This window comes from Aedes aegypti, chromosome 3 (genome assembly GCF_002204515.2).
Source record: "Aedes aegypti strain LVP_AGWG chromosome 3, AaegL5.0 Primary Assembly, whole genome shotgun sequence".
Classification (NCBI taxonomy): Eukaryota; Metazoa; Arthropoda; class Insecta; order Diptera; family Culicidae; genus Aedes; species Aedes aegypti.
Window position 1 is genome coordinate 67,611,865 of NC_035109.1, and position 27,343 is coordinate 67,639,207.

General features: G+C 41.2%; 2 protein-coding genes across 4 annotated transcripts; one reads left to right on the plus strand and one right to left on the minus strand.

The window, feature by feature from the left end:
• The first annotated feature begins 1 nt into the window (after window position 1).
• LOC5573343 (exocyst complex component 8) lies at window positions 2-14,177 on the plus strand. Its single transcript, XM_001660772.2, has 5 exons — window positions 2-158; window positions 217-372; window positions 434-630; window positions 12,399-12,535; window positions 12,599-14,177. Exons 1-5 carry the CDS (start codon window positions 104-106, stop codon window positions 14,073-14,075), a joined length of 2,022 nt encoding a protein of 673 aa, XP_001660822.1. The 5' UTR covers window positions 2-103; the 3' UTR covers window positions 14,076-14,177.
• LOC5573341 (nucleolin) lies at window positions 14,098-26,683 on the minus strand. 3 transcript variants are annotated; one of them, XM_001660773.2, is made up of 4 exons: window positions 26,589-26,683; window positions 25,518-25,584; window positions 24,521-25,457; window positions 14,098-14,682 (listed from the first exon to the last, which is right to left on the minus strand). In XM_001660773.2, the coding sequence occupies exons 2-4, from the start codon at window positions 25,542-25,544 to the stop codon at window positions 14,186-14,188; spliced, it is 1,461 nt and encodes a 486-aa protein (XP_001660823.1). In that variant the 5' UTR covers window positions 25,545-25,584; window positions 26,589-26,683; the 3' UTR covers window positions 14,098-14,185. The 3 variants fall into 3 exon arrangements, with proteins under 3 accessions (XP_001660823.1, XP_021709526.1, XP_021709528.1); XM_021853834.1 differs by having other exon boundaries at window positions 25,518-25,588; window positions 26,589-26,664; XM_021853836.1 differs by lacking the exon at window positions 26,589-26,683 and adding an exon at window positions 26,080-26,451 and having other exon boundaries at window positions 25,518-25,614.
• Between the last annotated feature and the right edge of the window lie 660 nt (window positions 26,684-27,343).

Here is a 27,343-nt window from a genome sequence, read left to right on the forward strand (position 1 = left end):
TTGCTAGAAACGTCAAAATAGTAATCAGAAAATCTAAATTTTGTGTTCGTCCCACAAATTCGGTGATAAAATTCAGTTTTTTTGGTAAAAATATCCCACTATTATGCCCGACTCGGGTTTGGCAGTGTTCGAGAAAGACAACTTCAATGCCGAGAAGTGTAAGTAGTTCATAAGCTTGGAAGATACGTCGAATTATTGTTGAATTCTGATTCGCAGACGTCAAAGAGCTGGTGCAGGATTGCGTCGGCGGGCCGGAACTGCAGCAGACGAAGGCCAAGATCCAGAGTCATAGCGATACGGTTTCCTCCACCCTGAAGAAGCATGTCTACGAGAACTATATGCAGTTCATCGAGACGGCCAAGGAGATCTCTCGTTAGTTGATTCCGATGAAAGTTATGATCTGACTTATCTAAGGGATTTTTTTGGGTTGTAGATTTGGAATCGGAGATGTATCAGTTGTCGCATATCCTAATCGAACAGCGCAATCTGCTATCCACGTTGAGGGATGAATCGATGCTCGACGACCAGAAGTGTATTATCGAGGAACAAAGTATCGATCCGAATGAAAATGAGGAGCAGCAGAACAAAAAGGCGATTCAGTTGATTAAGGAGTCTCTTATCGGCTATAAGGTAATTAGCTTAGAGCCTAGACTGAATACACATATCAATGGATGCCATTCCGTGATTGACCAAAGCCAGTGAAGATGCACAAAGAATCAACTATAAGTTCTGTTGTGATTGTCGATAGTCTTCTTCAGTGTGCATAATTCAGTGTCTCTATCTATACAGGGTGATTGGGGAAAGGAATGTTAGTGTGTAACCTTTACCATTCGGAGATACTTTTTCCAATATCGCTTTCGATACGGCCTCTTCCACCTGTTTTCTTTGGCTTAATTTTTTTTGTTGTTGTTGGGACGTCTCCCTCCAATATGCCGAGATACCAGATTCTAGCTTCTGGTCAGAATTCTATTTGTTGTTTTGAAGATTTCTCTCAGCAGGCGCGATATTTTTGCCTTCTGCGGTTAGATTTTCATCCGTCCCGTCGTTAAGGCGACTCCATAATATGAGGCGAGTCATTTTTGCTTACTTCGGTGAGATTTCAATCTGCCGTTTCGGCATCTTACCAGGCAAGATATTCTTGCCTTCTACGACTGCTCGTATGAGACGAGCCATTCTTGCCTTTTTCGGTCGGATTTTCATCCGCCGTTGAGGCGTCTCCCTCCTTAGAGGCAAGAATTTTTGTTATTCCTCATGATCAGATTCTATCCATCAGGAATGCAGACAATTTATATTTACCTCTAAGTGAAGATTTGTGCTACTTGTAGATTTGACAGCTAAATAATAATGATTATTTTTCCTCAAAAGTCAAGTCCTACTCAGAAATGTGTCAAACTACCACTCTTATAAATATAATATTTTCAATTGAAATGAAAGATTCCAAATAGAAGAAAGTAATGTCGACAATTGAGGTGAAGAACCATTCAAAGTTTGTTGAACAAATAACTAAACCAACATTCCTACAGCTGTCAGGACGAAAGCATGTGTTACCATATTTTACTCATATGAAAAGAAAAAAAAACGATTGGCTGAACCATCACAGAACACTCTTATGCCGACACTTACAGTGGCGAACAATTCAAAGTTTATTTAAGGCGAAGTAGGCCGTCATTGAAATTTGTACGCGTCGTTGATGATTGTTGCTAATTCATCTCACGATTTCAAATCAAAGAAAATCAGTTGGTTTTGCACTGACACAGCTGAAAAAGTAACAGTATACTTTATTCATGTTAACGCGTACAGTGATACTTTTTTAAGTCAGTACAAACTATAAGAGTGAGTTTTATCACTTTGAAATGCAAGCTGAAAAGTCATCATTGTTGCCAAATCGAATGACGGGCTACTTAGCCTTAATTACAAAAATAAAGGTTAGAGAAACAAAATATGTGATACATAAATTGTTGCGTACGCCCCTCGTGCGACGCTGCACCTACTCAGCAACCTAATTGAAATGTTTTTTTTTATCTCGTTTATATGGCAGGCTCGGGCGCCGTATGGCATAACAGAGCCGAAATCGTTTTCTTTTTTATTACATTATTTACATTTGAAAATTTGTATTTATTTTAAAAACTATGTTAATTTGGGGAATTTTTAAGGTTAGGGAATACATTTGTACAACAGGAAAGAAAAAGGATTTTTTCGGAATTTCTTAAGTTACTTAGCCTACTATGCTGATGGAGCTTGAAGGGACAGGATGTCCAGATCTGTAACGAATCTAAACAAAAGCGGTTTTTGGGAGACACGACGAGAAGAGGACAATTTGAAGAGGAAAAAGAGAGACAGGGAACGAACGACAATCAAACTCGGATATTTATACCAGAGGGATGACATTCTATTTTTTCACTATGGAATTTGACAGCTTGAGCTGTGCCTTCTTATCGGGAGCATAATTTATACTCCAGAATCAAATTCCACTCACACACGTATACTTCTCGGATGTTTACCTTTTCCTAAGAGAGAAAACAGAATAAAACGCAGGGAGCGTATCGAAATCTGCTAAAGCTGTTTGATGGTAATGAGCTACAGAAAAGCAAAATGTTGCTTCGGATAATCAAACCAGAGATAACAGAAAAAAGGGAAGGGTGAATCAATTCCTTCATAATCAAACGCAAGTAATGCGTTGAATTTGTGTGCCGTGGTTCATTTCCCCACATTCGCCCCAGCTACTTTGTTGATGTGCACATTCGTATGGGTGAGCTCAGCTATCGTTTTATAAGAGGCAACAGAAAAAGATCATCGTAGCAATCCCTTGATTTATACGCTTCAAAAACAGATAGATAAAATTCATATATTCTAAATCAAGGCCCGCCAACACTTCCCTGACAGGTTTCTGCTGTTTTCCTCGGATCCGGAGAGTTTCAGTCAGCTCAGATCTGATGCCACGATGCTCACCGCATCCCCACACAACATGTTCGATATCCTGGTAAGCCACGCCGCAAACACAGAGATTGCTTTCAGAGAGCCCAATCCGGTGGGTATGCGCGCTTAACGAATAGTGATTGGACATAAGCCGACACATGACACGAATGAAATCACGGCTCATGCCCAACCCCTTAAACCATGGTTTTTTGACACCTGTGGAAATATGGAATGCAGCCATCTACCCATTTCTCCGTCTCTCCATTTCTGTTGCCAGCTGATCAAGGTCTCCCGACGGGCCAATGCAAAAAATTCATCGAAGGCGATTTGACGCTCGTAAACATCGCCTTCTTTAGCGCCTACCTTAGCCAGAGAGTCCGCTTTCTCTTTGCCCGGAATGAAGCAATGGGAAGGGACCCAAGCTAGGGTAATAGTGTAAGAGCGAATTGACAAAGCACTCAATGCCTGGCGTATTCTTTTCAGGAAGTATGCTGAGTGCTTCACCGGCTTCATTGACCGAACAGCCTCCGGAGAACTTAAACTGTCGGAAAAAAATGAAGAAGTGCTCGGGTGGGAGAGAACTGATGTACTCTAAGGCGTAATGTATAGCTGCTAGCTCAGCAACATATACAGAACATGGCTTTTGAAGCATGAAGAAGGCGCTATGAAAAACGTTGTAAACACCGAAACCAGTGATATCATCCATTTTTGACCCATCAGTAAAGAACTGTCGGTTCTCGCTGACATGCCCGAATTTACTTGCAAACATGGGAGGGATAAACTTTGAACGGAAGTGATCTGGTATACCATGGATATCTTGCTTCATGGATAAATCAAATACTACAGTGGAACAGTCGAAGTCTAGGAAGTTGTCACGATTGGTGTTAACAGAAGATGGGCTAACCTTCAGTGTCATGTACCAGTAGTACACACTCATGAAACGAGTTTGAAGGTTATGTTCAAGCAGATTTTCGTAGTTTTCAACAGTTCACAACGGATGAGGAACCTGAGTGTTAACTCCGCGAAACGATCTGTCAGGGGCTGTACTCCTGCAAGTACCTCTGAGTCGAGTTCATGCAGCCTAGTGCGATGCGAAGACAGCGGTACTGAATCCGCTGAATCTTCAGCATATGTGTTTTCGCCGCGGATTGAAAGCAAAAGCTACCGTACTCTAAGATCGACAAGATGGTTGTTTGGTACAGCTTGATCAGATCTTCCGGATGGGCTCCCCACCATATTCCGGTTATAGTTCGCATGAAGTTGATTCGTTTTTGGCATTTCTGTGTCCAGACCCCGAGACATTTAGAAGACAAGCTATGAGTGATTGTCTTACCCATGAGTGTAAGCAGAAACTTGGCAGGTTTGTGTTTCTTTGAAAAGACAACCATCTCAGTTTTCTCCGCAGAGAATTCGATACCCAGCTTTAAGGCCCAAGTAGACAAATTGTTCAGAGTATCTTGTAAGGGTCCTTGTAGTTCGGCTGCTGTTGGTCCTGTGACAGAAACAACACAATCGTCTGCAAGCTGTCTTAACGAGCAATTTTCCATGAGACAGACATCAATGTCTCTCACATAAAAATTATAAAGAAGGGGACTCAGACATGACCCCTGGGGGAGACCCATGTAGCTAATTCGCGAAACTGACAAGTTGCCATGAGTAAAACTCATATGCTTCTCGGACAACAAATTGTACAAAAAATTGTTCAAAATTGATGAAAGGCCACTTGCGTGGAGTTTGTCTGAAAGAACATCAACACAAACTGAGTCAAAAGCACCCTTAATATCCAAAAACAATGAACCCATCTGTTCCTTTTGGGCAAAGGCAAGTTGAATTTCTGAAGAAAGCAGCGCAAGACAGTCGTTCGTTCCTTTGGCTCTGCGAAAACCAAACTGTGTATCTGACAGCATGCCATTCGATTCAACCCATTTATCCAGCCGAAAGAGAATCATCTTCTCTAACAACTTGCGAATACACGACAACATCGCAATTGGACGGTACGAATTATAGTTCGACGCGGGTTTTTGGATGGCTATTACTCTCACCTGCCTCCAGTCATCCGGAACAATGTTACACTCCAGAAAGTGATTAAACAAGTTCAATAGGCGCCTCTTTGCAACGTCAGGGAGGCCCTTAAGCAAATCGAACTTGATTCGATCCATTCCTGGAGCGGAATTGTTACATGAAAGGAGAGCAAGTGAGTAATTCAACCATGGAAAATGGTCTATCCATGGCGTCCCTATCCACCGGAATATCTCGTCGCACGCGATCAACAGGAACGGAATCCGGACAAACTTTCTTAGCGAAACCGATAATCCACCGAGGAGAGCTCTCTCGATCCTCATTAACCGACGATGTATTACGCATTCTAATTGAAATATTTGGATCACATTATTTTGAAGGCAGTACTGTAAATGTCTACTTTCACGAGAAAAGTGATAAAAGAACAAAGAGTCATACCAGGCATTAGGTCGTGTCTGTAAAAGTGTGACAGTGCATGTATTAGATATTGGAAAAAGCGTGACAGAGGGGGGGGGGGAGTTCTAGAAATCCAGAAAAACGATGGACTTTATATTCGAATCTTGCCTTACTTTCGTCACAACGAAGTTGCCAATATTGCGCAATAACAACTTGCTCTTAAGCACAACTTGATGGGCTGATTTGTACCCTACTACAAATACCTGTCTGACCCGGTTCTTGAAAATAGTTGCCTAAGCTGCACTTATCGACATCGCTATACCGCTGATCCACAATGTTTAATTAACGTGCTCCAACAAGATGGCAAAGTACTATTACTTGGCGGAGGAGTTGAAGCTGATTTGGCACCTAGAGGACGTCTATATGGGGCCCAGATAGCCGTAGCGGTAAACACGCAGCTATTCAGCAAGACCAAGCTGAGAGTTGTGGGTTCGAATCCCATCGTTCGAGGATCTTTTCGGGTTGGAAATTTTCTCGTCTTCCCAGGGCATAGAGTATCTTCGTACCTGCCACACGATATACACATGCAAAAATGGTCATTGGCATAGTAAGCTCTCAGTTAATAACTGTGGAAGTGCTCATAAAAAAACACTAAGCTGAGAAGCAAACTCTGTCCCATTGAGGACGTAACGCCAGAAAGGACGTCTATATAGTTCCAGTAATATTCTCAGCGAACGGAACTGTCCCGAAATCTCTCCTAAGGTCCCTAGACGAGCTGAGATTGAAGAACCTACACAGCATCAAAGAAGCGATGATTCATGGAACCTGTAGCATAGTGAAACGACCCTGGGATTCATCTTTAGAATCGACAAAAATGTCTTTGCCTTGTTTGAAATCACACTATTGTTCTACGTACGCAGCTGTCCAAAATCTCGAAATGTCATTTCTCATGCTTAAGATTTTTCACGCTTGAGTTATAGCTCACGCAACAGTCAAATAATCATTAATGAGTTGGCTCATCCGTTTGAATCATGGGCTTGTATTTCCACAGTGTTTTTTTTTTTTATCAAAAGCACATATTCTTTGTTTTTTTTTTTTTGTTAGAAATTAACAAAGCTTTCTAATGAAAACAAAACATTGGGCTTTAAAAAGGACATGATCGAGAGAAGTGATTTTGCATCAAAATCTCATGTGTGAGCTTTGCGAAGCAAATCTCTAATAAGTGCTCTCACGATAGAATTCAATGATTCAGATTTTGGTGTGAACCTACAAACACTGCTCAAGCGTTCCACGTTGGAACATGGTGCCGCAGTTTGATGCCCTTTTTATAATAGTGGTGCTAAAAGGATCGAATCTGACCAACGCCGATGTATCTGCTTCGCACTCCTTAAGCTACCTTGGTGAAATATGTCGAGTTTTGAGCACAACCCCACGTCGATCAAATCTCGGAGCCTATTTTTTGGGATAATTTCTCAAATACTACTGAATATTAGGGTTCTCATACGCACTTTTTGGCTTCGAGAAGATCATGTGCTCGTAAAATTTCAAATCATCGATTTCTACTGGATTTTTCACATCTTCGCTCAGGCATTTATTCGAAGTGACTAACCCACTTTAGTTTATAATTTTGGTGCAACTTGTCTGCACAATAAATTCGACAAAACAAGCCCCTAACTTAACAGAATACGCTGTTGGATACACTGTTATTTTTTCAAGTATTTGTAGGTGTTCGTAGTTGCCCAGCAACTCCTATCCCTACCTCCTCGTGGTACTGGTACGAGTAATCTTGGGGAAGATCGGGTAACCAACCCCCGGTGGGAACTTTGGTCGTATGCTGACAGGGAAGGGGGGGTTTGCTTTTGCAAACCTGGAGCGTCTGTACTCCACGTTAGGAGCGGCTCACAACAGCGTCTGTTCCCCATGTCAGGGGCGGCTGATCATCGTCCGAGTGCCAGAGAAGGACTCTAAGCTAAACTGCGCACTATGGCCCTCCGAACATTTAGGGGGAATGGTCCTCCGGAAATCAAGGGGGTTGGTGTCAGGCCCTGCAAGCCAACCGTAAAAACACATCAGCACAGGAACGTCAACGAGAGAATACGGACCGGAACAATCGGCAAAGACCACAGCGACGAAAATGGACTAGCGATTGGAAACTCGGTACGTGGAACTGCAAATCTCTCAACTTCATTGGAAGTACTCGCATACTCTCCGATGTACTGAAGACCCGCGGTTTCGACATCGTAGCGCTGCAGGAGGTGTGCTGGACAGGAGCATTGGTGCGAACGTTTAGAGGTAATCATACCATCTACCAGAGCTGCGGCAACACACGCGAGCTGGGAACAGCTTTCATAGTGATGGGTGATATGCAAAGGCGCGTGATCGGGTGGTGGCCGATCAATGAACGAATGTGCAAGTTAAGAATCAAAGGCCGATTCTTTAACTTCAGCATAATCAACGTGCATAGCCCACACTCCGGAAGCACTGATGATGACAAGGACGCATTTTACGCGCAGCTCGAACGCGAGTACGACCGCTGCCCAAGCCACGACGTCAAGATCATCATAAGAGATTTAAACGCTCAGGTTGGCCAGGAGGAGGAGTTCAGACCGACGATTGGAAAGTTCAGCGCCCACCGGCTGACGAACGAGAACGGCCTACGACTGATAGATTTTGCCGCCTCCAAGAACATGGCCATTCGCAGCACCTATTTCCAGCACAGCCTCCCGTATCGGTACACCTGGAGATCACCTCAGCAGACAGAATCGCAAATCGACCACGTTTTGATCGATGGACGGCACTTCTCCGACATAACCGACGTCAGAACCTATCGTGGCGCCAACATTGACTCCGACCACTACCTGGTGATGGTGAAACTGCGCCCAAAACTATCCGTCATCAACAATGTACGGTACCGACGCCCGCCCCGGTACAATCTCGAGCGGCTGAAACAACCGGATGTCGCCAATGCGTACGCGCAGCATCTTGAGGCAGCGTTGCCGGATGAGGGCGAGCTCGATAGGGCCCCTCTTGAGGACTGCTGGAGGACAGTCAAAGCAGCCATTAACGACGCTGCCGAAAGCGTTGTCGGATATGTGGAACGGAGCTCAAGAAACGATTGGTTCGACGAGGAGTGCCAGGAGGTTTTAGAGGAGAAGAATGCAGCGCGGGCTGCAATGCTGCAGCATGGTACGCGGCAAAACGTGGAACGATACAGATTGAAGCGGAAACAGCAAACCCGCCTATTCCGGGACAAAAAGCGCCGCCTGGAAGAGGTGGAATGCCAAGCGATGGAGTTGCTGTACCGTTCTCAAGAAACGCGGAAGTTCTATCAGAAGCTCAACACATCCCGCAAAGGCTTCGTTCCGCGAGCTGAGATGTGCCGGGATAAGGATGGGAGCATCTTGACGGACGGACGCGAGGTGATCGAAAGGTGGAAGCAGCACTACGATGAACACCTGAATGGCGCAGAGAACACAGGCACAGAAGGTCAGGACAGCGAAGGCGATGGCTACGTCAGCACAGCGGACAGCGGAAATCAACCAGCTCCCACGATGGGGGAAGTTAAGGATGCCATTCAACAGCTCAAGAACAACAAAGCCGCTGGCAAGGATGGTATCGGAGCCGAACTCATCAAGATGGGCCCGGACAGGTTGGCCGCTTGTCTGCATCGGCTGATAGTCAGAATCTGGGAAACGGAACAGCTACCGGAGGAGTGGAAGCAAGGCGTTATATGCCCTATCTACAAAAAGGGCGACAAACTGGAGTGTGAAAATTATCGTGCAATCACCATCCTAAACGCCGCCTATAAAGTGCTATCCCAGATTCTCTTCCGTCGTCTATCACTTATAGCAAACGAGTTCGTGGGAAGTTATCAAGCAGGTTTCATCGACGGCCGCTCGACAACGGACCAGATCTTTTCCGTGCGGCAAATCCTCCAGAAATGCCGTGAGTACCAGGTCCCTACGCACCATTTGTTCATCGATTTCAAGGCGGCATACGATAGTATCGACCGCATAGAGCTATGGAAAATCATGGACGAGAACAGCTTTCCCGGGAAGCTCACAAGATTGATCAGAGCAACGATGGACGGTGTGCAAAACTGCGTGAAGATCTCGGGCGAACACTCCAGTTCGTTCGAGTCTCGGCGGGGACTACGACAGGGCGATGGACTTTCGTGCCTGTTGTTCAATATTGCGCTTGAAGGTGTCATGCGGAGAGCCGGACTTAACAGTCGAGGCACGATTTTTACGAGATCCGGACAATTTGTTTGCTTCGCGGACGACATGGATATTATTGGGAGAAAATTTGAAACGGTGGCAGATTTGTTCACCCGCCTGAAACGCGAAGCAACAAGAGTCGGGCTAATGGTGAATGCGTCGAAAACAAAGTACATGCTGGTTGGCAGAACTGAGCGCGACAGGGCCCGCCTAGGAAGCAGTGTTACGATAGACGGGGATACCTTCGAGGTGGTGGACGAGTTCGTCTACCTCGGATCCTTGTTGACGGCTGACAACAATGTTAGTCGGGAAATACGAAGGCGCATCATCTGCGGAAGTCGTGCCTACTATGGGCTCCAGAAGAAACTGCGGTCAAGAAAGATTCACCCCCGCACCAAATGCACGATGTACAAAACGCTCATAAGACCGGTAGTCCTCTATGGGCATGAGGCGTGGACTATGCTCGAGGAGGACTTACAAGCTCTTGGGGTTTTCGAACGCCGAGTGCTAAGGACGATCTTCGGCGGCGTGCAGGAGAACGGCGTGTGGCGGCGAAGGATGAACCACGAGCTCGCTCAACTCTACGGCGAACCCAGTATCGTGAAGGTAGCTAAAGCTGGAAGGATACGCTGGGCAGGGCATGTTGCAAGAATGCCGGACAACAACCCTGTAAAGATGGTGTTCGCCACGAATCCGGTCGTAACAAGAAGGCGTGGGGCGCAGCGAGCTAGGTGGATGGACCAGGTACACCAGGACCTGGAGAGCGTGGGTCACAGTCGAGGATGGAGAGAAGCGGCCATGAATCGAGGGAATTGGCGAAATATTGTTGGCGAGGCTTTATCAAGATAATTGATGTAAAGCCAAATAAGTAAGTAAGTAAGGTGTTCGTAGTTCAGTGTAGTGTTTTTGAGATTTTGTTTAAATTTGTAACGAGAATTTGTGAAAATACAGTACAGATAGTGTTCGTGCAGTTTTCTCCGTCAGTAAATCCCATGTTAGTCCGTAGTATAGCAGCCTACCAAAGCTATCATATAACATCACCATCATTGATCCAATATTCGAAACTTCCATCGCCCACCACCAGAGGGATAAGCAGAGTCTATTGATAGCCAACATACGCCAACATAATGAAACGGAGTATCAATATGGGACGATCTAACAGGTACGGTAATCCACGAAATGCCTGGGGCCCTGACCATCTAAAGACAGTGACACAAGAAGCTGCACTTGACTTACCGAGCAATCATCAACGATAAGGTTTATATGAAACACTAGCAGAACAGTGTAGACTAGGTGAAAAAGTACATTTGGAAGTGATGAAGTATGCTGCGCAGAATTAGTCAGTATAACCCCACTGTTTTGAACAGAACTTCGGTTCTAGACGTCTACCAACTTTGATGGTCAGTTCATCGTCGTTATCGAAACTTTAAAAAACAGTTTTTATGCTCAAATCTGATTTTTTCCGATGAAAATATGTTCGCTGTGTTTCAGTTGGAGAATGAAATTAAAACAGTGAACAAATATTCATGGAAATTTTCTTGATTTTGAATGAAATCATAATTTTGAAAAATTCTAAATTTGATGGTGGATTCTGCACTCTTAACGTTCACACTTAGAAGGGGGTCAGCCTTGAGGTTACGCTTTCGCTTCACAAGCGGAAGGTCATGGGTTCGATTCCCAGCCTCTCCACAGCAAAAACCCGTCCAGCCACCAGAAGACGCCTCGCGGAGGACCGTGCTTTGGGGAGCATATCCATCCTCCGTCAGTATCAGATGGTGACTGAGACAAATTGACCCTCTTCGCAGGCAGCTAGCCTCACTAACAACAAAGCTCTCTCCTACCTGCTCGGTGTGAGAGTAAAAGAGTAGGAGAGAGTGAAAATAAGATGTAAATATAGATAAGTTGAAAATAGATCTGTATCGGTAAAGAAGAAGATTAACTGATTCCGGCACAGTAGTGGCCACCTGAGAGAGACTCGCGAAGAGGAAAAATATCAACGTCATATGCAGCCCAGATTCCCCTCTCACGAAACGTCAAATGCAGCCCACCGTTTTTATGGCTGAAAAAGTGAAAAGTATTGTGTTCAAAGTAAACTGTTATTGAAAACCTCAGTCGGCGGAGCAGTTTTTTCCAAAGTTGCTGATAAATCTAAGCAGAAGATTAATTATTTCTAATGTCTGCTACGTTTGCTGGCATGAAATTTCACTCAAATGGCTATTTATGATTCGATGTGATGCAAACTTAATCATTTTTTGCTGAGAGGTTCATGTGAGGATTTGAACAGCATGCGCATAATTGGTATGCACAAAGTGGAATAAGAAAAAAACTCAGCAATCACAGAAAAAGAAGACCGTCTTCGCGAGTCTCGTCTCAGGTGGCCACGAGCACAGAGTGCCTTAAAAAAAATGAATAAACCTTCAACACTTCGTCATCGTAATCATCGCCATTAACAATACGTCAAAAGCAGTTTTTCTGTTCAAAACTGTAAATTATTCGATTAAAAATTGATCACTGTGTTTCGATTCGAGGATAGAATACAGTAAACACATTTTCCTGTAAATTTTCTTAATTTTGAACGAAAAAAACTGCTTTTGTTAATTCCGAAATCTATGACGGAACCTGCCCCCTTAAATAGCCTAAAGCCTAAATAGCCCTGAAACAGCAGAAAGTACCAGACAACTGTTTAAGCTGATGTGCTTAATAGCTTAATTAATTTTGAAATTCGAATCGCTGGATGTCGATCTAGAATTGTGCTCTTGAAGATTTGAGGTGTGGCTTCGATTCGTCTTCACCTCGCGTCTTTCATTGCTAACGTCACTATTCCTTGAAACTAATAAAGTTCCATTTCAGGGAAACCTCGACGACAAAGTGTTCATCCACGAGGGCGGTCTAATCGAGCTGGATCCCAACGATTACCGCCCCATCTGTCGGATCCATCTGTTTCTCTTCAACGAGATACTGGTTCTGGCCAAGGTCAAACACGACAAGTGAGATTAACCCCACCTCCCCCTTGAAGTACAACATCATAATCTTTTCCCTTCCTCCCGTAGAAAACTGGAATTCCTCACGGAGTACGACACCAAGAAGATCGCCGTCATCAACATCAAGGACCTGGACGGGGTCAACAAGAATGCGATCAACGTGTTCACCAGCGACGGGGCGCGCATCTTCCAGTGCGTCAACTCGGCCTCCAAGCTGGAGTGGATCGACAAGTTCGAGGTGGCCATCAAGTTCAACCAGCTGAAGCACAAGAAGGGTCCCGCACCGCAACCTCCGACTACGCTCAAATTCGACCGCCAGCAGAAGTCGGTGGACAGCGAGATGCTCAGTCCGACGGCCTCCGAGGTGGTTTCGATCGTGGAAAATCTGGCCCCGGATTGGTTGGCCTCGGCGCCGGAGGAAATCCAGGCGGAGATTGCCCAGCGACACTTTGAGGACTGTTTGGCTTTGGTGCAGAAGTGCGAGGATTACTTGTCGAAGGACAGTAGCTTTCGCGGGGCGGCCGAAATCGGGGAAAAGATCAAAGGGTTGAAGAGCACATTGTCGTCGGTTCTGATGCAGGAACTGTCCAATTCGCAGAGCCGCAGTTTGCAAGCTGCGTTGCGTTCGAGCAGACGACCTCTGAAGCTACTGGTCGAGATGGAAAAGGCCCGGGAAGCTTGCGGAATACTGTTACGAGTTTGCAGCAGCGCTATAAGGACTTCACAGAGACAAGCTCGCCGCAACAATCTAGCAGTTTCGGAACTGTTCTTTTGCGATGTAGCGCAGGTTGCCAGCGAGTTCTTAAGAGCCTTCAGCAGCAAGGTCTCCTGTACTAGTGCGTTGATCGTTTGGTGCAACATGGAGCTGCAGTACTTCGCCTCGCAACTGATCAAGCACTATCTCACCAAGGATACTCAGTTGGAAATGGTTGCAAGGGTGGTGGAAGGTGTCAGAGATCCTTGCTCCAAACTAACCGACATTGGATTAGATTTGTCCTATCATATGGAAGGATTGCTTCGAAATACTCTGGAACAGCTCCTAGAGGAAGCTAAATTTCGTTTGGTAGATTCCATCGGACGAACCGAAGACGTCTGGCAGCCTTACAATCTACAAACGAAGACGAACTTAAGGAGCGTCCTGAAGGAGTTCGATGTTCTCGGCCTAGATATGAAACCCCTCGTCACGGGCGATACTTGGATCAATCTTACTCAAACTTCTGTAAATTTCTGCAGACACTTCCTGACCACCACGGAGAGCTGTGCCCACCTGGCCAAGTACGATTCCTTAAAGCAAGATGCAGAAATGCTCCTGAAGGAACTTTTCCTGGCACAGCACGCCGTCAAGCCGCATCCCTCGATGAGCGTCGATCTTAACTTTATCGCAAAGAATAAAGTCTACATGGGCGAAGTGCTGCTCCCGATTGCTATCGCTCGCTTCGAGAAAATATCCGATAAGAAACCGGATCTGCTGATGGAGCTCCAGTTGCAACTGCGAGGACCCCCGAAACCGAAACCTCGAAGCGTTTATCAGACGGATGTTCTCTAAATTTCCACACTGAACCCAGAGATGATATCTTATAACGTATTTATTCCATTCAAAGTTTAACATTAGGCATAGCAAATAAAGTTATTTTACAGATGAAACGCACTTACCGTCTAGTCGTCGAAAGTGATCTTCTTCCCCCGGAACTCCTGGATGCCTTTCTCCTTTTGTTTGGCTGCCCATGATGGGTGCAAATCGGATGGCACAGCCGCCGGAGTCACCGTTTCACGTTTGTCCTCATTCGTATCGAATACGATCTTCTTTCCTTCGAACGGTTTCAATCCCTTCTGCTTCTGCTTGGCTGCCCACGAAGGATGGACATCGTCCGCTGGTTTCGACGGCTCCGCTTGCTCACTGGAGTCGAAAACAATCTTCTTGCCCTGGAACGGTTTTAGGCCCTTCTGTTTCTGCTTTGCCGCCCAGGATGGGTGCAGATCTTCACCACCGACGGATGGAGTTTCTGCTTCGGTCGATTCAAATTTGATCTTTTTCCCCGCGAAGGGTTGCAAGCTGCGCTGCTTTTGCTTTGCCGCCCAGGACGGGTGAAGGTCCGAAACGTCGAGCTCCTTTTCGCCAAATGATTTCCTCTGACCTTGGAATTGTTTGATGCCTGTAAGAGAATAATATGAGAGGCTATGAGGGATCGTCCATGAAACAAGATTATACACACGAGTGGTTCTGGCCATTTTTTTTTTATAAAAACAAAGAGTCACTTGGTTTACGAACAAACTTTAAGGTAAAGTTGAATTGAAGCCAAACCTCAAAATATCAAGGGCACAAATCTAGAAAATCTATCATCCGTTTAAGCTGAAAACTTAATCGATTGCTCACTTTTTTTTTAATTCTTCATTAGTATCATTACAAACATTACATTTCTTATATCTAGGTGTTCTGTGTTATTAGACAACACTATCATCCTAATTTGGTAAAACAAATTTAAGATTTTATTAACATTTTGCTAACAACATATTACATTTCATGTGCCGTAGCAGTTCAGATTATTTACAGGTGAGTTGATGTCACCTGCTTATAAGAGAAAAAAATCATGTTTTTAATTTACTTAACCTAAATATATAACGCATTAATCGTTTGAATAGAAGATTGTAACGATTTTTGCCTGAAATTATTAATTATTTTATTTGTCATTTGTTCCAATGTTTCAACATTGGATATTCTATGTAACTCATTGGTACTATACCAGGGAGGAAGCTTCAGAATCATTTTCAAAATTTTATTTTGAATTATCTGCAGAGCTTTCTTCCCGGTATTACAACAGCTAGTCCATATTGGTACAGCATACAACATGGCTGGCCTGAAAATTTATTTGAATATCAAATCTTGTTCTTAAGATAAAGTTTTGATTTTCTATTGATAAGGGGATAGAGACATTTTACATATTTATAACATTTGGCTTGAATGCCCTCAATGTGATTTTTGAAAGTTAAATTCTTATCTAGCATGAGCCCTAGATACTTAACTTCATCTGACCAATTTATTGGAGCCCCTCTCATCGTGACAACATGTCTACTTACATGTTTTAAATAAAGAGCTTTTGGTTTATGTGGGAATATTATTGTTTGAGTTTTGGAAGCATTAGGAGAAATCTTCCATTTTTGCAAGTATGAAGAAAAAATATCCAAACTTTTTTGCAATCGACTACAGATGACACGCAGGCTTCGTCCTTTGGCGGAGAGGCCTGTGTCATCCGCAAACAAAGATTTTTGACATCCCTGATGTAACTCAGATAAGTCAGATTTGAAAATATTGTATAATATTGGTCCCAAAATGCTGCCTTGGGGAACACCAGCTCTTACAGGAAGTCTTTCAGATATGGAGTTCTGATAATTAACCTGAAGTGTACGATTTGACAGATAACTTTGAATTATTCACAATGTATGTTGGAAAATTAAAGTTTTTTTTAAATTTTACAATCAAACCTTCATGCCAAACAGTGTTGAATGCTTTTAATATGTCTAGAAGAGCAAGACCAATAGAATAGCCTTCAGATTTGTTGGATCGGATCAAATTTGTTACACGTAAAAGTTGATGAGTGGTCGAATGTCCATGGCGGAATCCGAACTGTTCATTGGCAAAAATTGTATTTTCGTTGATGTGGGCCATCATTCTGTTCAAATAACCTTTTCAAAAAGTTTACTGATGGAGGAAAGTAAACTGATTGGACGATAGCTAGAAGCTTCTGCAGGATTTTTGTCTGGTTTTAAAATTGGAACAACCTTAGAATTTTTCCATTTGTCAGGAAAATATGCTAATTGAAAACATTTGTTAAATATCAGTGGCGACTCGTAACCTCACTTTTTACCAGTTCTACGATTCTAAAAATGACTATTTCGGCAAATTTAGATTATAAATCAAAAAGTTAATGATTGAAATCATCCTTTCTAACAAATCTCTACCCATTAAATGCAAATTTATTGCTGAAATTCAAGAATTTCTATCCGTGGAACAGGTAGATTTGAGGTTAGGGAATCGCCACTGTTAAATATATCAACTAAAAATGATATGCTACTTTCTGGAAGTTTCTTGATGAGGATGTAGAAAATTCCACCATCGCCAGGAGCTTTCATATTTTTGAATTTTTTAATAATAGTTCTCACTTCTTCCAAATCAGTATCACAGGAATTTTCGAAAACGTTCTCTTGATTGAGAATATGTTCGAAGTCCTGAGTAACTTGATTTTTAATTGGACTAGTAGGTCCTTAACTTAAATTGTGCGCACTTTCAAACTGCATAGCAAGTTTTTGAGCTTTTTCGCAATTAGTTAGTAATAATTTGTTTTCCTCTTTCAATGCCGGTATTGACTTCTGAGGTTTTTTCAAAATTTTAGATAATTTCCAAAAGGGCTTAGAGCCAGGGTCCAATTGAGAAATCTTATTTTCAAAATTTTTGTTTCTTAATTGAGCAAAACGTTTCTTGATTTCTTTTAGCAAATCCTACCATATAATTTTCATAGCAGGATCGCGAGTGCGTTGAAATTGCCTTCTCCTCACGTTTTTAAGACGGCTCAAGAGTTTAAGATCATCGTCTATAATCACGGTTTCAAATTTTACTTCACATTTTAGAATTGCAATGCTCCTGGCTTCAACAATGATATTTGTTAAAGTTTCAAGAGCATTGTCAATATCAAGTTTTGTTTGTAAAGAAATGTTAACATCAAGATTACTATCGATATATGTTTCATATTTATTCCAGTCGGCTCGAAAATAATTGAAAGTGGAGCTAATAGAATTGAGAATCGATTCATGGGATATTTAAAATGTAACAGGGACATGATCAGAATCAAAATCAGCATGAGTAATCAGTTGGCTACAGAGATGACTAGAATCGGTTAAGACCAAATCAATCATAGAAGGGTTTCTAGAAGAGAAAAAACATGTAGGGATATCAGGTTATAGAATTGAGAAATATCCTGAAGAGCATTCATCAAATAAATTTCTGCCGTTGGAATGACTTTGAGAATTATTCCATGACCGATGTTTGGCATTAAAGTCACCAATGACAAACAAATTTGACATATTATGGGTCAATTTTCGCAAGTCAGTTTGGATCAAATTAACTTGTTGCCCAGATCATTGAAAAGGCAAATAGGCAGCTATGAAAGTATATTTACCAAGCTGTGTTTCAACAAAAACACCTAAAGTTTCAAAAACTTTAGTTTTAAATGACGAAAATAGTTGATAGTTATACGCCTATGAAATAGTTGATAGTTATACGCCTATGAATGATGATTGCAACTCCCCCACATGCCCCATCAAGTCGATCATTACGATAAACAAAAAAGTTAGGATCTCTTTTGAGTTTGGATCCAGGTTTCAAATAAGTTTCAGTAATAACTGCTATATGTATGTTATTATCTGTTAGAAAATTAAACATTTCGTATTCTTTGCCATTCAAAGAATGAGCATTCCAATTTAAAATATTTAAATTATTATTCGGATCCATTAGAAATACATAAACCAATAACAATTTGATTAGTTAATTTCACACCAACTTGGACTGCTTCAGTCATAGTGGTGGCTTTGAACATTGCATCAATCATTAGATTCAATTGTTCAGTTGAAAAATTAAAATCAGAGGCAGACATATCACTTGAAGTGGGTACATTATCTGATGAATTTCCGTAAGAATTTTCGGTAGACGAAGAGGCGGAGTAGAAGTTTCCAGTTGCGGCAGAGTTTTTTTTTCATTTGATTTGAAACAATTAGAACAGTTACACTGAGAAAAATCTACACGTCAAGGTCGTGTGTTTTACTTATAGATTTGCGCAAAGAGGAAAACCACATGACTTGAGTGTGGTAGCCATATGGATTTCGTAATTGACTTCTCGGTATAATAACATGTGTATCAACATTAGGTTGTCATGTGAAACAAACATGAATGTCTAAATATTAAATCATGAAAACCAACTGATTTGCTTATTGAATTCGAAATGTAGTGGCTTTAGATAGTTATGTGTGATAGAACATGAATGTCATGAGACTGAAAGAAGAAATTTGGTAGAAGAACTCTTGCTCCCCAAAATATGGATTCGAGGCTCCTCTGCTTGTCGCATGCTCACTTGAATGTTTTTCTTTTTTCTTTTTTTTTTTTTCAAGCAAGTGAGTCAGCAACAAGCGTGGCGCCGCAAATCCATATTTTGGGAAGCCCGGGATTAGCATATTTCATTTTATTCGAAGCTGAAAGCAAGGAAAATCTGTTAGTGGAATTCGATTCTCTAACACCATACATTATATCCAATGCTGGAAGTAATGCATTTCATTTATAGAAAATTAGAATGAACTCATCATCTTCACTCGGATATCTTCATTAATTGAAAGAAAAACGAATCCGCAAATTTTCCTCTAACACTTTCAGCTACAGAATTTGCTTCTTCTTTTTGGAACATGATGATGACTGTCGTTCGACACGAGGTCCGACCGCAATTTAGTTCACTATGGGTTGATCACTAACAATTTAGAAATTTGGAACACGAAAATCGACAGCAAGCTCATCGATTTCAAATCGACCAACTTGAACATGATGACACAAGATAACCATAAGTTAAACACACTGAATCCGTGTTGGATGATGATATATGCACCCATAGGTTAACACACACGAATTTGAAATGGAAAGCTTCAGGAACTTACGTAGAAAATTATGGAATTCATGTTGTCGGTTGTTGAATCGGTCCATGAAGCAAAACTAAAGAATTGAATGTGTAACACACACGAGGTTTGTAAGAAAATCACAATAAAACCGATATAGACGTTCATGAATCGATCCATAATTTTAAGCACACGGATCAAACGTGTGGATTTTTCTCAGTGTACTCGTAGTATGAAAAAGCGAGGAGTACAAATTACTTGCTACGATATCGGCATATGATTTTCCTTGGCTAGATCCATTCGAAATTAAAAGATTCGAACAGGATTAAAATTAGCTTGTGAATGAGCATGATTATAATTTTGCTGATGGGTATGATTCATAATCAAGCGATCTTTAACTGAAAAATAAGCATTCCGGAAACGAAACTTTCATCTGCCTGGCACGAGCTTCGACGACTCTCCTTCGGGAAGGGCAAGCCCAAACATTGGACTCATGATTGCTCCCACAATTCTAGCATATAAACTTGGTGGTATCTTCCTTCACTGGACAGACGTCCGTAGCGTGAGAAGAACTTCCGCAAATCATGCATTTAGCATCCAAGCGGCAATTTTTTGTACCATGATCCCACTTTTGGCACCGACGGCACTGAGTTGGGTTCTGGTAATTTCATCCAGGTTTCTGGAAATGTTCCCATGTCACACGGACGTCGAACATAAGTTTTGCTTTTTCTAAAGCTTTAATATTATTTAATTCTTTTTTGTTAAAATTAACTAAATAATATTCTTGAGAAAGCCCTTTCCGAACAATGCCAGATTGGGTTCTCTTTTTCATAATGATTACTTGGACTGGGGAAAATCCAAGTAAATCATTTATTCCATTTTTGATCTGTTCAGGTGACTTATAGTCACTTGAGAGACCTTTCAAGACGACTTTGAACAAACGTTCAGTTTTGTCGTCATAAGTAATTGTGCTTCTTCTCTTCAAGATGTTTGAGAAGAAGTTCGCGATCTTTTAGAGTTTCCGGCAAAACGCGACAGTCTCCTTTCTTTGCGATATGGAAGGAGACCTTGAGTCCCCTAATGGAGTTCAAGATCTCCTGCCTAAATCCCGCAAATTCGGAACAACTGACCACGATAGGCGGCACTCTTTGCTTCCTCACTTGAATCAAAGAGCCTGGGCTAGAGACTGCTTCGATTTGATGTTCGGAAAATTTATCTAGAGCATCGAACTGATCGCTCATTTCGATGCAATCAACATTATCCATTTCATCCTTAGAAGAAAGCGCATATTCCGGAGAAACGTCTTTTCTTCCATTTTTGCCACGTTTAGTGACAGTTTTTGAACCCACTTTTTTGGAAGGAAGTTGTGAATTTAGAGATTCACCCTTTCTTTTGTTTGTACCGTGAAGGCCCCTAACTCTGCGCAGCTCCTAACTCTGCGCACTTTCACCAAAATCCACCAAAATCTGGTAAAATACTTACATTTTTGTTCAAAATTTATTTTTCATATATTGCTACAATAGTAATAAAAAGCACACGAAGAATTTTCTTGACAAATTTACATTTGTTACTTTAATAAAAAATAAAATAGCTTTAAAAATATTGAAAAACTTCCAAATTGACTGCCCGTTAGCAAAAATGCTAAGGGAGTACCTCATCACTTAAGTCATTTGAAGCAAATTAAAGAGAATATATTTTCGATTTTTAGTACGTAGGCTCTAGTTTATTTATCGAGCAATCATCACTGATAAAGTGCAACTTATTTTCTCTCAATTTTCTTATTCTTCTTAAGTGCGCATAGTAAGGAACCATTTTTCATCTATGTTCCTTACTATGCGCAGCAGTTATAAAACGTTATTTTCAACATACAATCAACCCTCCAGAGGTCGATATTGAAGGGAACCATCGACTTGTCGACACCTGAGAGAGACTCGCGAAGAGGAAAAATATCAACGTCATATGCAGCCAAGTTTCCCCTCTCACGAAACGTCAAATGCAGCCCACCGTTTTTATGGCTGAAAAAGTGAAAAGTATTGTGTTCAAAGTAAATTGTTATTGAAAATCTCAGTCAGCGGAGCAGTTTTTTCCAAAGTTGCTGATAAATATAAGCAGAAGATTAATTATTTCTAATGTATGCTACGTTTGCTGCCATGAAATTTTACTCAAACGGCTATTTATGATTCGATGTGATGCAAACTCAATCTTTTTTTGCTGAGAGGTTCATGTGAGGCTAGCGCATAATTGGTATAAACACAAAGTGGAATAAGAAAAAACTCAGCAATCACAGAAAAAGAAGACCGTCTTCGCGAGTCTCGTCTCAGGTCGACACCATCGAGATATGGAATAGAAATGCTTTGGAAAATTGTTTCAGGGGACCATCATGGTAAGGGAAGATTCAAAAATGACCTCCATCATATTCAAAGGATTTCTACACTCCGTCCCCTCAATCCCCTGGCACGATTTTTACAGTACCTAATGCATGCATTGTCACATTGTCATAGTCTCCACCTTCCCATGAACGATGGACGTAATTTTCAAATGCTCCCTAACCATACAATAAAATAATTTAGATTTTTTGTATAGTTTCATGAGTCAATATCGAGTAATGGGACATCGAGGTTTAAACGCATTTGCAACATAGAAACGCCAATAAAGTGCTGTTATTGATCTGCAATAGGAATCGTTCATTAATTACGTCACGCTTATACAGAGCGGCGATACTTTTCGATTGAGTGATGAACACTACATTAAGAATGGATATACCCTTACGCTTAAACTATTCTTCGTATTTAGTAGAAATGTTCGGGTTTCACGTATAACAAACCAGCACCAGGTTCTTATTTATTTTCTTCAAACCCGGATCCGACCCGAATCGAGACAATAATTTGATACCAAACCCGGACCCGAACCGAACCAAAGAAATTTTTTGTTTTATATTTGCTAGTGAAAATACATAAATAGTCAAAGCTTATTTTCCCTTACACGCCAAGGGTGAACGCAAAAAAGACATAGTTTGTACCCTTTTTGTATGTTGGTTTAGGTTTTAGAAAACTAAGTTAATTACATGTTTTGGAAATCATATGATGATTTCGATTGTTTTGAGAGTTGCATTTAATAGCATTCAATTGAATTATAGATAAAATTCACTTCACTTAGTAAACTTGTGTTAGAGACATTCCACGCTCCACTGGGGACGTAAAGCCGTATGAAGCAAGAAAATGAAGAGAAATTCGGAGTTTAAATGCTAGTAATGCTATTAGTAAAACACTTCAACTGTTATAAAGAATTTATCGAGTGCGCAGAGTTAGGAACCTAAATGCGCAGAATAAGGAGCATTGCAAAAATCAGTGCGCAGAGTTAGGAACACGGACACCCTTGAGAAAAATTAAAAATTTGCAATAAAAATCATTACTTAGTGAAGCTTTTATATTTTTTCCTTATACATAAGATCAATAAGTATTTGCTTCCAATATTTCAGAATATTGTTTTTTGTTTTCAATTAATTACAGCTGTTTGAAATTTGAAAAGCCTTAAGTGCGCAGAGTATGGTGCCTTCACGGTAGTTGCAACCAAGTTTAGAGAATAAAGGAAAGAAAACGTGACCTTCGATAGGTTTTTTTTCCCAAGACGGTGTCCAAGAAGGATTACCACCGCTAGCTTTCGCTAACGGGTCCAACGAAAAATCGAAGGCAAGGGTCCAAACAAGGATCGTAAAGGGATCAATAGTAGAAAAAATAGTACTGAAAAGTACTGTTTTAATAACCCTGAGATGCACCAACTGTTTTATTGCTTTAGGTAGTTAAAAAAAAAACTTGCAAGAGCAGAGAGAATTCATGAACGCACAGCACGAAAGTACGATGCGCACTGATCATGTTTTTTTTTTAATTCCAGACACTCCAATAAGAGTGATTAAGAAGTCACTTATGTCGTTTTCGATTATTCCCGACGGTGCACCGCGCGAGTGTAACAGTTGACACCGGAAAATAAAACGGTTTCGGTGCAATATTTTGACAGCGTATGATGGTGTTAGTGAAGGCTTCAATCAAAACAGCTGTTTCTGTTATTGATGATGTGCTGTAAGGGACTCAGACACAGATTCGTTTGGGTTTGTATAGTTTGTTCGCGGTGTTTATATCACTGGCTGCAAACGTTACTATATGCCTAAAAGTATGGAACAACATTTTGCTTCCAATGCCAAACACTGTGTTCATTTTATCTCATTTCGAGCACCTTGATTCAAATTCCGAATGGCACTAATTATTATCAGTTGTAATAATATTATCGCAAATAAAGTCAAATATGCTAATTGTTACAACCTTAAAAATATAAATTATTGATATTTCTAGGTCTAAATTAGCATTAAAGACATAGGACTTGAGATTGAAATAAATCCTTTTTTGAAAATATAATGACATGTTTCAATGAAATGTTTTAGCACAATCTAGTAATTAGCAAAAGCATTAATAAAAATCATCAAATACAGATTTAGAAAATTTGAAACAGTCGCGTCCTTGAAGAACGAAAAAATCCCCGCATACTTGAATTTTGACGTTGTATTTGAATTGTGTTACATTGCCGCCGCTGAATGTGGATTCTAAATGAGCTCCGCAATATCTTCTACAAAATTCATACTTCCGAAATGTTTCGAGCTCACGATGCAAAATGTGGCGATCTTTTATCGTATAACAATAAATATTTTCGAAAAGTGAATCAGCTTTTTGTAATAACGAAAAGACAGCATCAATGAAATGCAATCGATTATTGTAATCCGAGTTTAAATCATTCTATTTTGTTGGCATCCGAGTTTTTCAGTCAAATTTTCTCTTCTGCTGTAATCCAAACATCTGAGTGAAGAGTTCCTTTTTCTGTCATAAGCCATAAAAGTTCCCCTTACATACTGATAGAACATACTCAGACGTCGTAGTATCCCCATTTATACCTATATGATCTTTATTTTTTGTAGTTTTGTTCATTTCTGAAAGTAAAGAACATTTTTTTCTTTTACTGAATAAAAAGATTCAATTCTAAAATAAATTCATTTTATCCGCGCAGAAATGAGCAAAAATGAAGAATCTTGTTTATTCTTAATCGAAAACAACAAAACCTACCAAAATAATCAAAACAAGAACGCCACTGACAGTTAAAAACCATACATGTATTGGTAAAAAGAGTTCATTACCTGCTACACCCGATTCGATCAGGGTGTAGGATTTTCTGCACCGGTGGCGATCGAGTGTAAAAACGGTGTGCTACCTGCCGAATAAAAGAACGGTTTGGGTGCAAGTTTTGCTACACCGGTGGGAAAACGGTGCAGGCGGTGCAAATAAAGAAAAACGACATTACCTTGTTGCTGCTGTTTGGCCTTCCACGACGGATGAACATCATCATTACGCTCATCAACATCCTTTCCGAATGGTCGTTTCTGGGGTCGTTCCTCTTTCTTTCCCAGAATATCCTTTCGCTTATTAGCTCGCTTCCAGCTAAATTCCTCTTCCTCCTCCTGCTGCTGCTGTTTCTTGTCGACAACCGGTGCTGTAGCTACGTAATTCTGCCCTGAACTTGTCACGAAAAAGCTATCCTGTATCTGGATACATTTATCATCGGTATCTTCCTCTTCGGGTGGTTTGAAATCCTTCTTTTCTTTCGGCTTTTTCTCCACCTTCTTTGATTTCTTCTCTACGATTCCTTTAACAGGCTTCTTTACTTTGGCAGGCGTCAATTTTACAAACTTCCCGGCTTCCTCCTCATCAACATCTTCCGAATCCGACTTCGAGACGCTTCCCACAGATCCATCATCTTCCGCCGCAGCCTCGCAAAATCCTTGATCCTCCGATTCCTGCTCCTCCGGTTGTCTTTCCTTCGGAACCTTCTCCCGTTTTTTAACCTTCTTGCCTTTCTTCCCAGCCTTGCCCTTCTTCCCATCCGTTCGACTCTTTAAATACTTATCCAGCACTTCCATTTTACTACCCAATCCGAACCGCCGAATCAGTGCCTTCACCTCCGGAAGCAACTTTTTGTTTTCGTGGAATCTCATCAAAGCTCGCTCTTCAAGCCCAGCCCCGCACTTTTTCGGATTGAATCGGATGACGGCCTTGGCTAGTTCCGAGGCCGGCTGGGCCTTGATGTGGCCCATCAACGCTTCCAGCGATTCCTGCTTCCGAGCGGCTCGCTTGTTGTCCGCGTTGCTTTCATGTTTCGCCTTCCAGAACTTGATGTCCCGGATCAGCTTGTGGATGATGTTCTCCCGGGCGATTTTCACGTGGTTCCGAAAGATTTGAAGCTGCAAAGGCAGAATGCTTGAAATGTTATTGTTTATTGCGGTCTATACGAATATTCTTACCTCGTGATTAAGTTTATCTGTATCCATGATTAAATTTTAACTAACTTATCACCACAAGAAGAACAAAATTCAAGCATAATTCTTCATTCCGACGTAACTGCAAAAATAAACAAATCGAGATTTGCTTTGCATGGGCTTGACAAACGCATAATCTACATATTGAGTCCAAAAAAGTAATCCTAAAACATTTTTTTGATTTTTTGAAATAAATTTCAAATCTGCCCTATGTGCACTTTACTCAGTGTTTTTAATTTGGCTACATACACCCTACCATTGCAAAGCGACTCAACTGTCAACATTTTTCATGCTAGCACATACACCGTACATATGCTCATAGCAAAGCGACCTATATGCAGAATCAAAACATAAAATTTTAATCAGCAGATACGTCATACTGTTTTCGAATTACTAAACATGTTGGAAATCGAGATTCGGATTTTCACAGCTGCAGTAAGCTGACGGGTCGGCAAACTGATGTGGAACATCATCAGTATTCGGTTTTAGACAAATTTCTCACCAAATTTTTCACAAGAACTGTTCTCCATTTACTTTTGTTACTCACGGCTCCGTCCGGTGCTCCTGTTAGTCGAGTTGAAATTGGAAACATTCAATATTCGTTGTAGTTGAACGTAGAAACTGACGAATAGAACAAACTTTATTATGTTTTATGGGAATTTGCAAACCGGTGTATGTGCAACTTCAAAACAATACTGGTGTATATGACGTGACGCATGTGATAAATGAACTGTCAAACCGACGCATCAAGCAAGGTGTATGTATCAAGCAAGGTATGATATCGACGAATCATCATGGTGTATGTGAGCAGCACAAAGCAAAAGGGTTTATTCGATAATTTCACCAGTTTTTCAATCTAATTCCAAACAAATCGGAATTGTTTAGTAGTGGTTAGAAACGGTGTTCTTTTTTTCAACTTATAGAAGACACAGCAATAGAAAAAATGCAAAACATTTTAAACAGGATTTAAAATGCTTTACAATATATTGCATCGCATTTTTCTCGAATCCTTCCAAATGTTAGATACGCCGATTTGAAAAATTAGGCTTGAATTATTTTTTTTAAGACTTTTTGAGTAACTTTGTAACTCGCACGTTTGTTGACTTTTTGAATCCGATTGAAAACATTAAATTCTCGCGTAACATTCCGCAAAAGCCGAAGTATCATTGATGATTATCGCCCCTCAATGAGAGCCTTTTCGCATTTGCTAGTGGCAGGGATGCCAGTTGTTTTAAATTTCAAACCCGAATAATGATTTGGAAACAAATTGTGAACAAATTTTAGAATTTGGAGAGTTTGAACTTCCAGATCCTTTTATTACACCAATTCTGGTATGGACGACAGTGAAGGAAATGAAGCAATTCCCATAATGTGTAATGTTTTCTACACCCAACACAAGGACAAATAATCAAAATAACCGTACACCCCCGTAATTTGAACGGTACCTCATGCAAACCATCGTGGTTCATTTTTAATATGGACATCTAGTCACCCTATGGAAACTTGTTTCTGGTTACCTTTTCACTGTTTTGTTTTGATTCTGCGCTCCGTTCCACAGCGTTCCAGTTCACTTTACTCCGTTCCATGAGCTAAATGACGTTTGAATAATTTTTAATTTGAACGATGTGCAAATTAGCGGGGTACAAATTAAAAAGTGTTCAGATTAAATGTGGTTAAACCAACGGGGGTACCCGGTAGTTCCTTAGCCATGGCTGCAGGCAATCAGGAATGACTCTTTTTAAAATATTCAAAACCTCTGAGCAGAATGGATCATTGAAGGTAGTTTTTGCAAGTGCTCACCGCATCAAAAC

Excerpts from the sequence above, each read along its gene's own strand:
- LOC5573341 (XM_001660773.2), bottom strand. The coding sequence starts at position 25,544 with ATGGATACAGATAAACTTAATCACGAG. Across the intron at positions 25,458-25,517 it reads CAGATAAACTTAATCACGAG|CTTCAAATCTTTCGGAACCA; the intron begins GTAAGAATATTC and ends CTGCCTTTGCAG. Across the intron at positions 14,683-24,520 it reads GGCCAAACAGCAGCAACAAG|GCATCAAACAATTCCAAGGT; the intron begins GTAATGTCGTTT and ends ATTCTCTTACAG.
- LOC5573343 (XM_001660772.2), top strand. The coding sequence starts at position 104 with ATGCCCGACTCGGGTTTGGCAGTGTTCGAGAAAGACAACTTCAATGCC. Across the intron at positions 159-216 it reads CAACTTCAATGCCGAGAAGT|ACGTCAAAGAGCTGGTGCAG; the intron begins GTAAGTAGTTCA and ends TCTGATTCGCAG. Across the intron at positions 631-12,398 it reads AGTCTCTTATCGGCTATAAG|GGAAACCTCGACGACAAAGT; the intron begins GTAATTAGCTTA and ends GTTCCATTTCAG.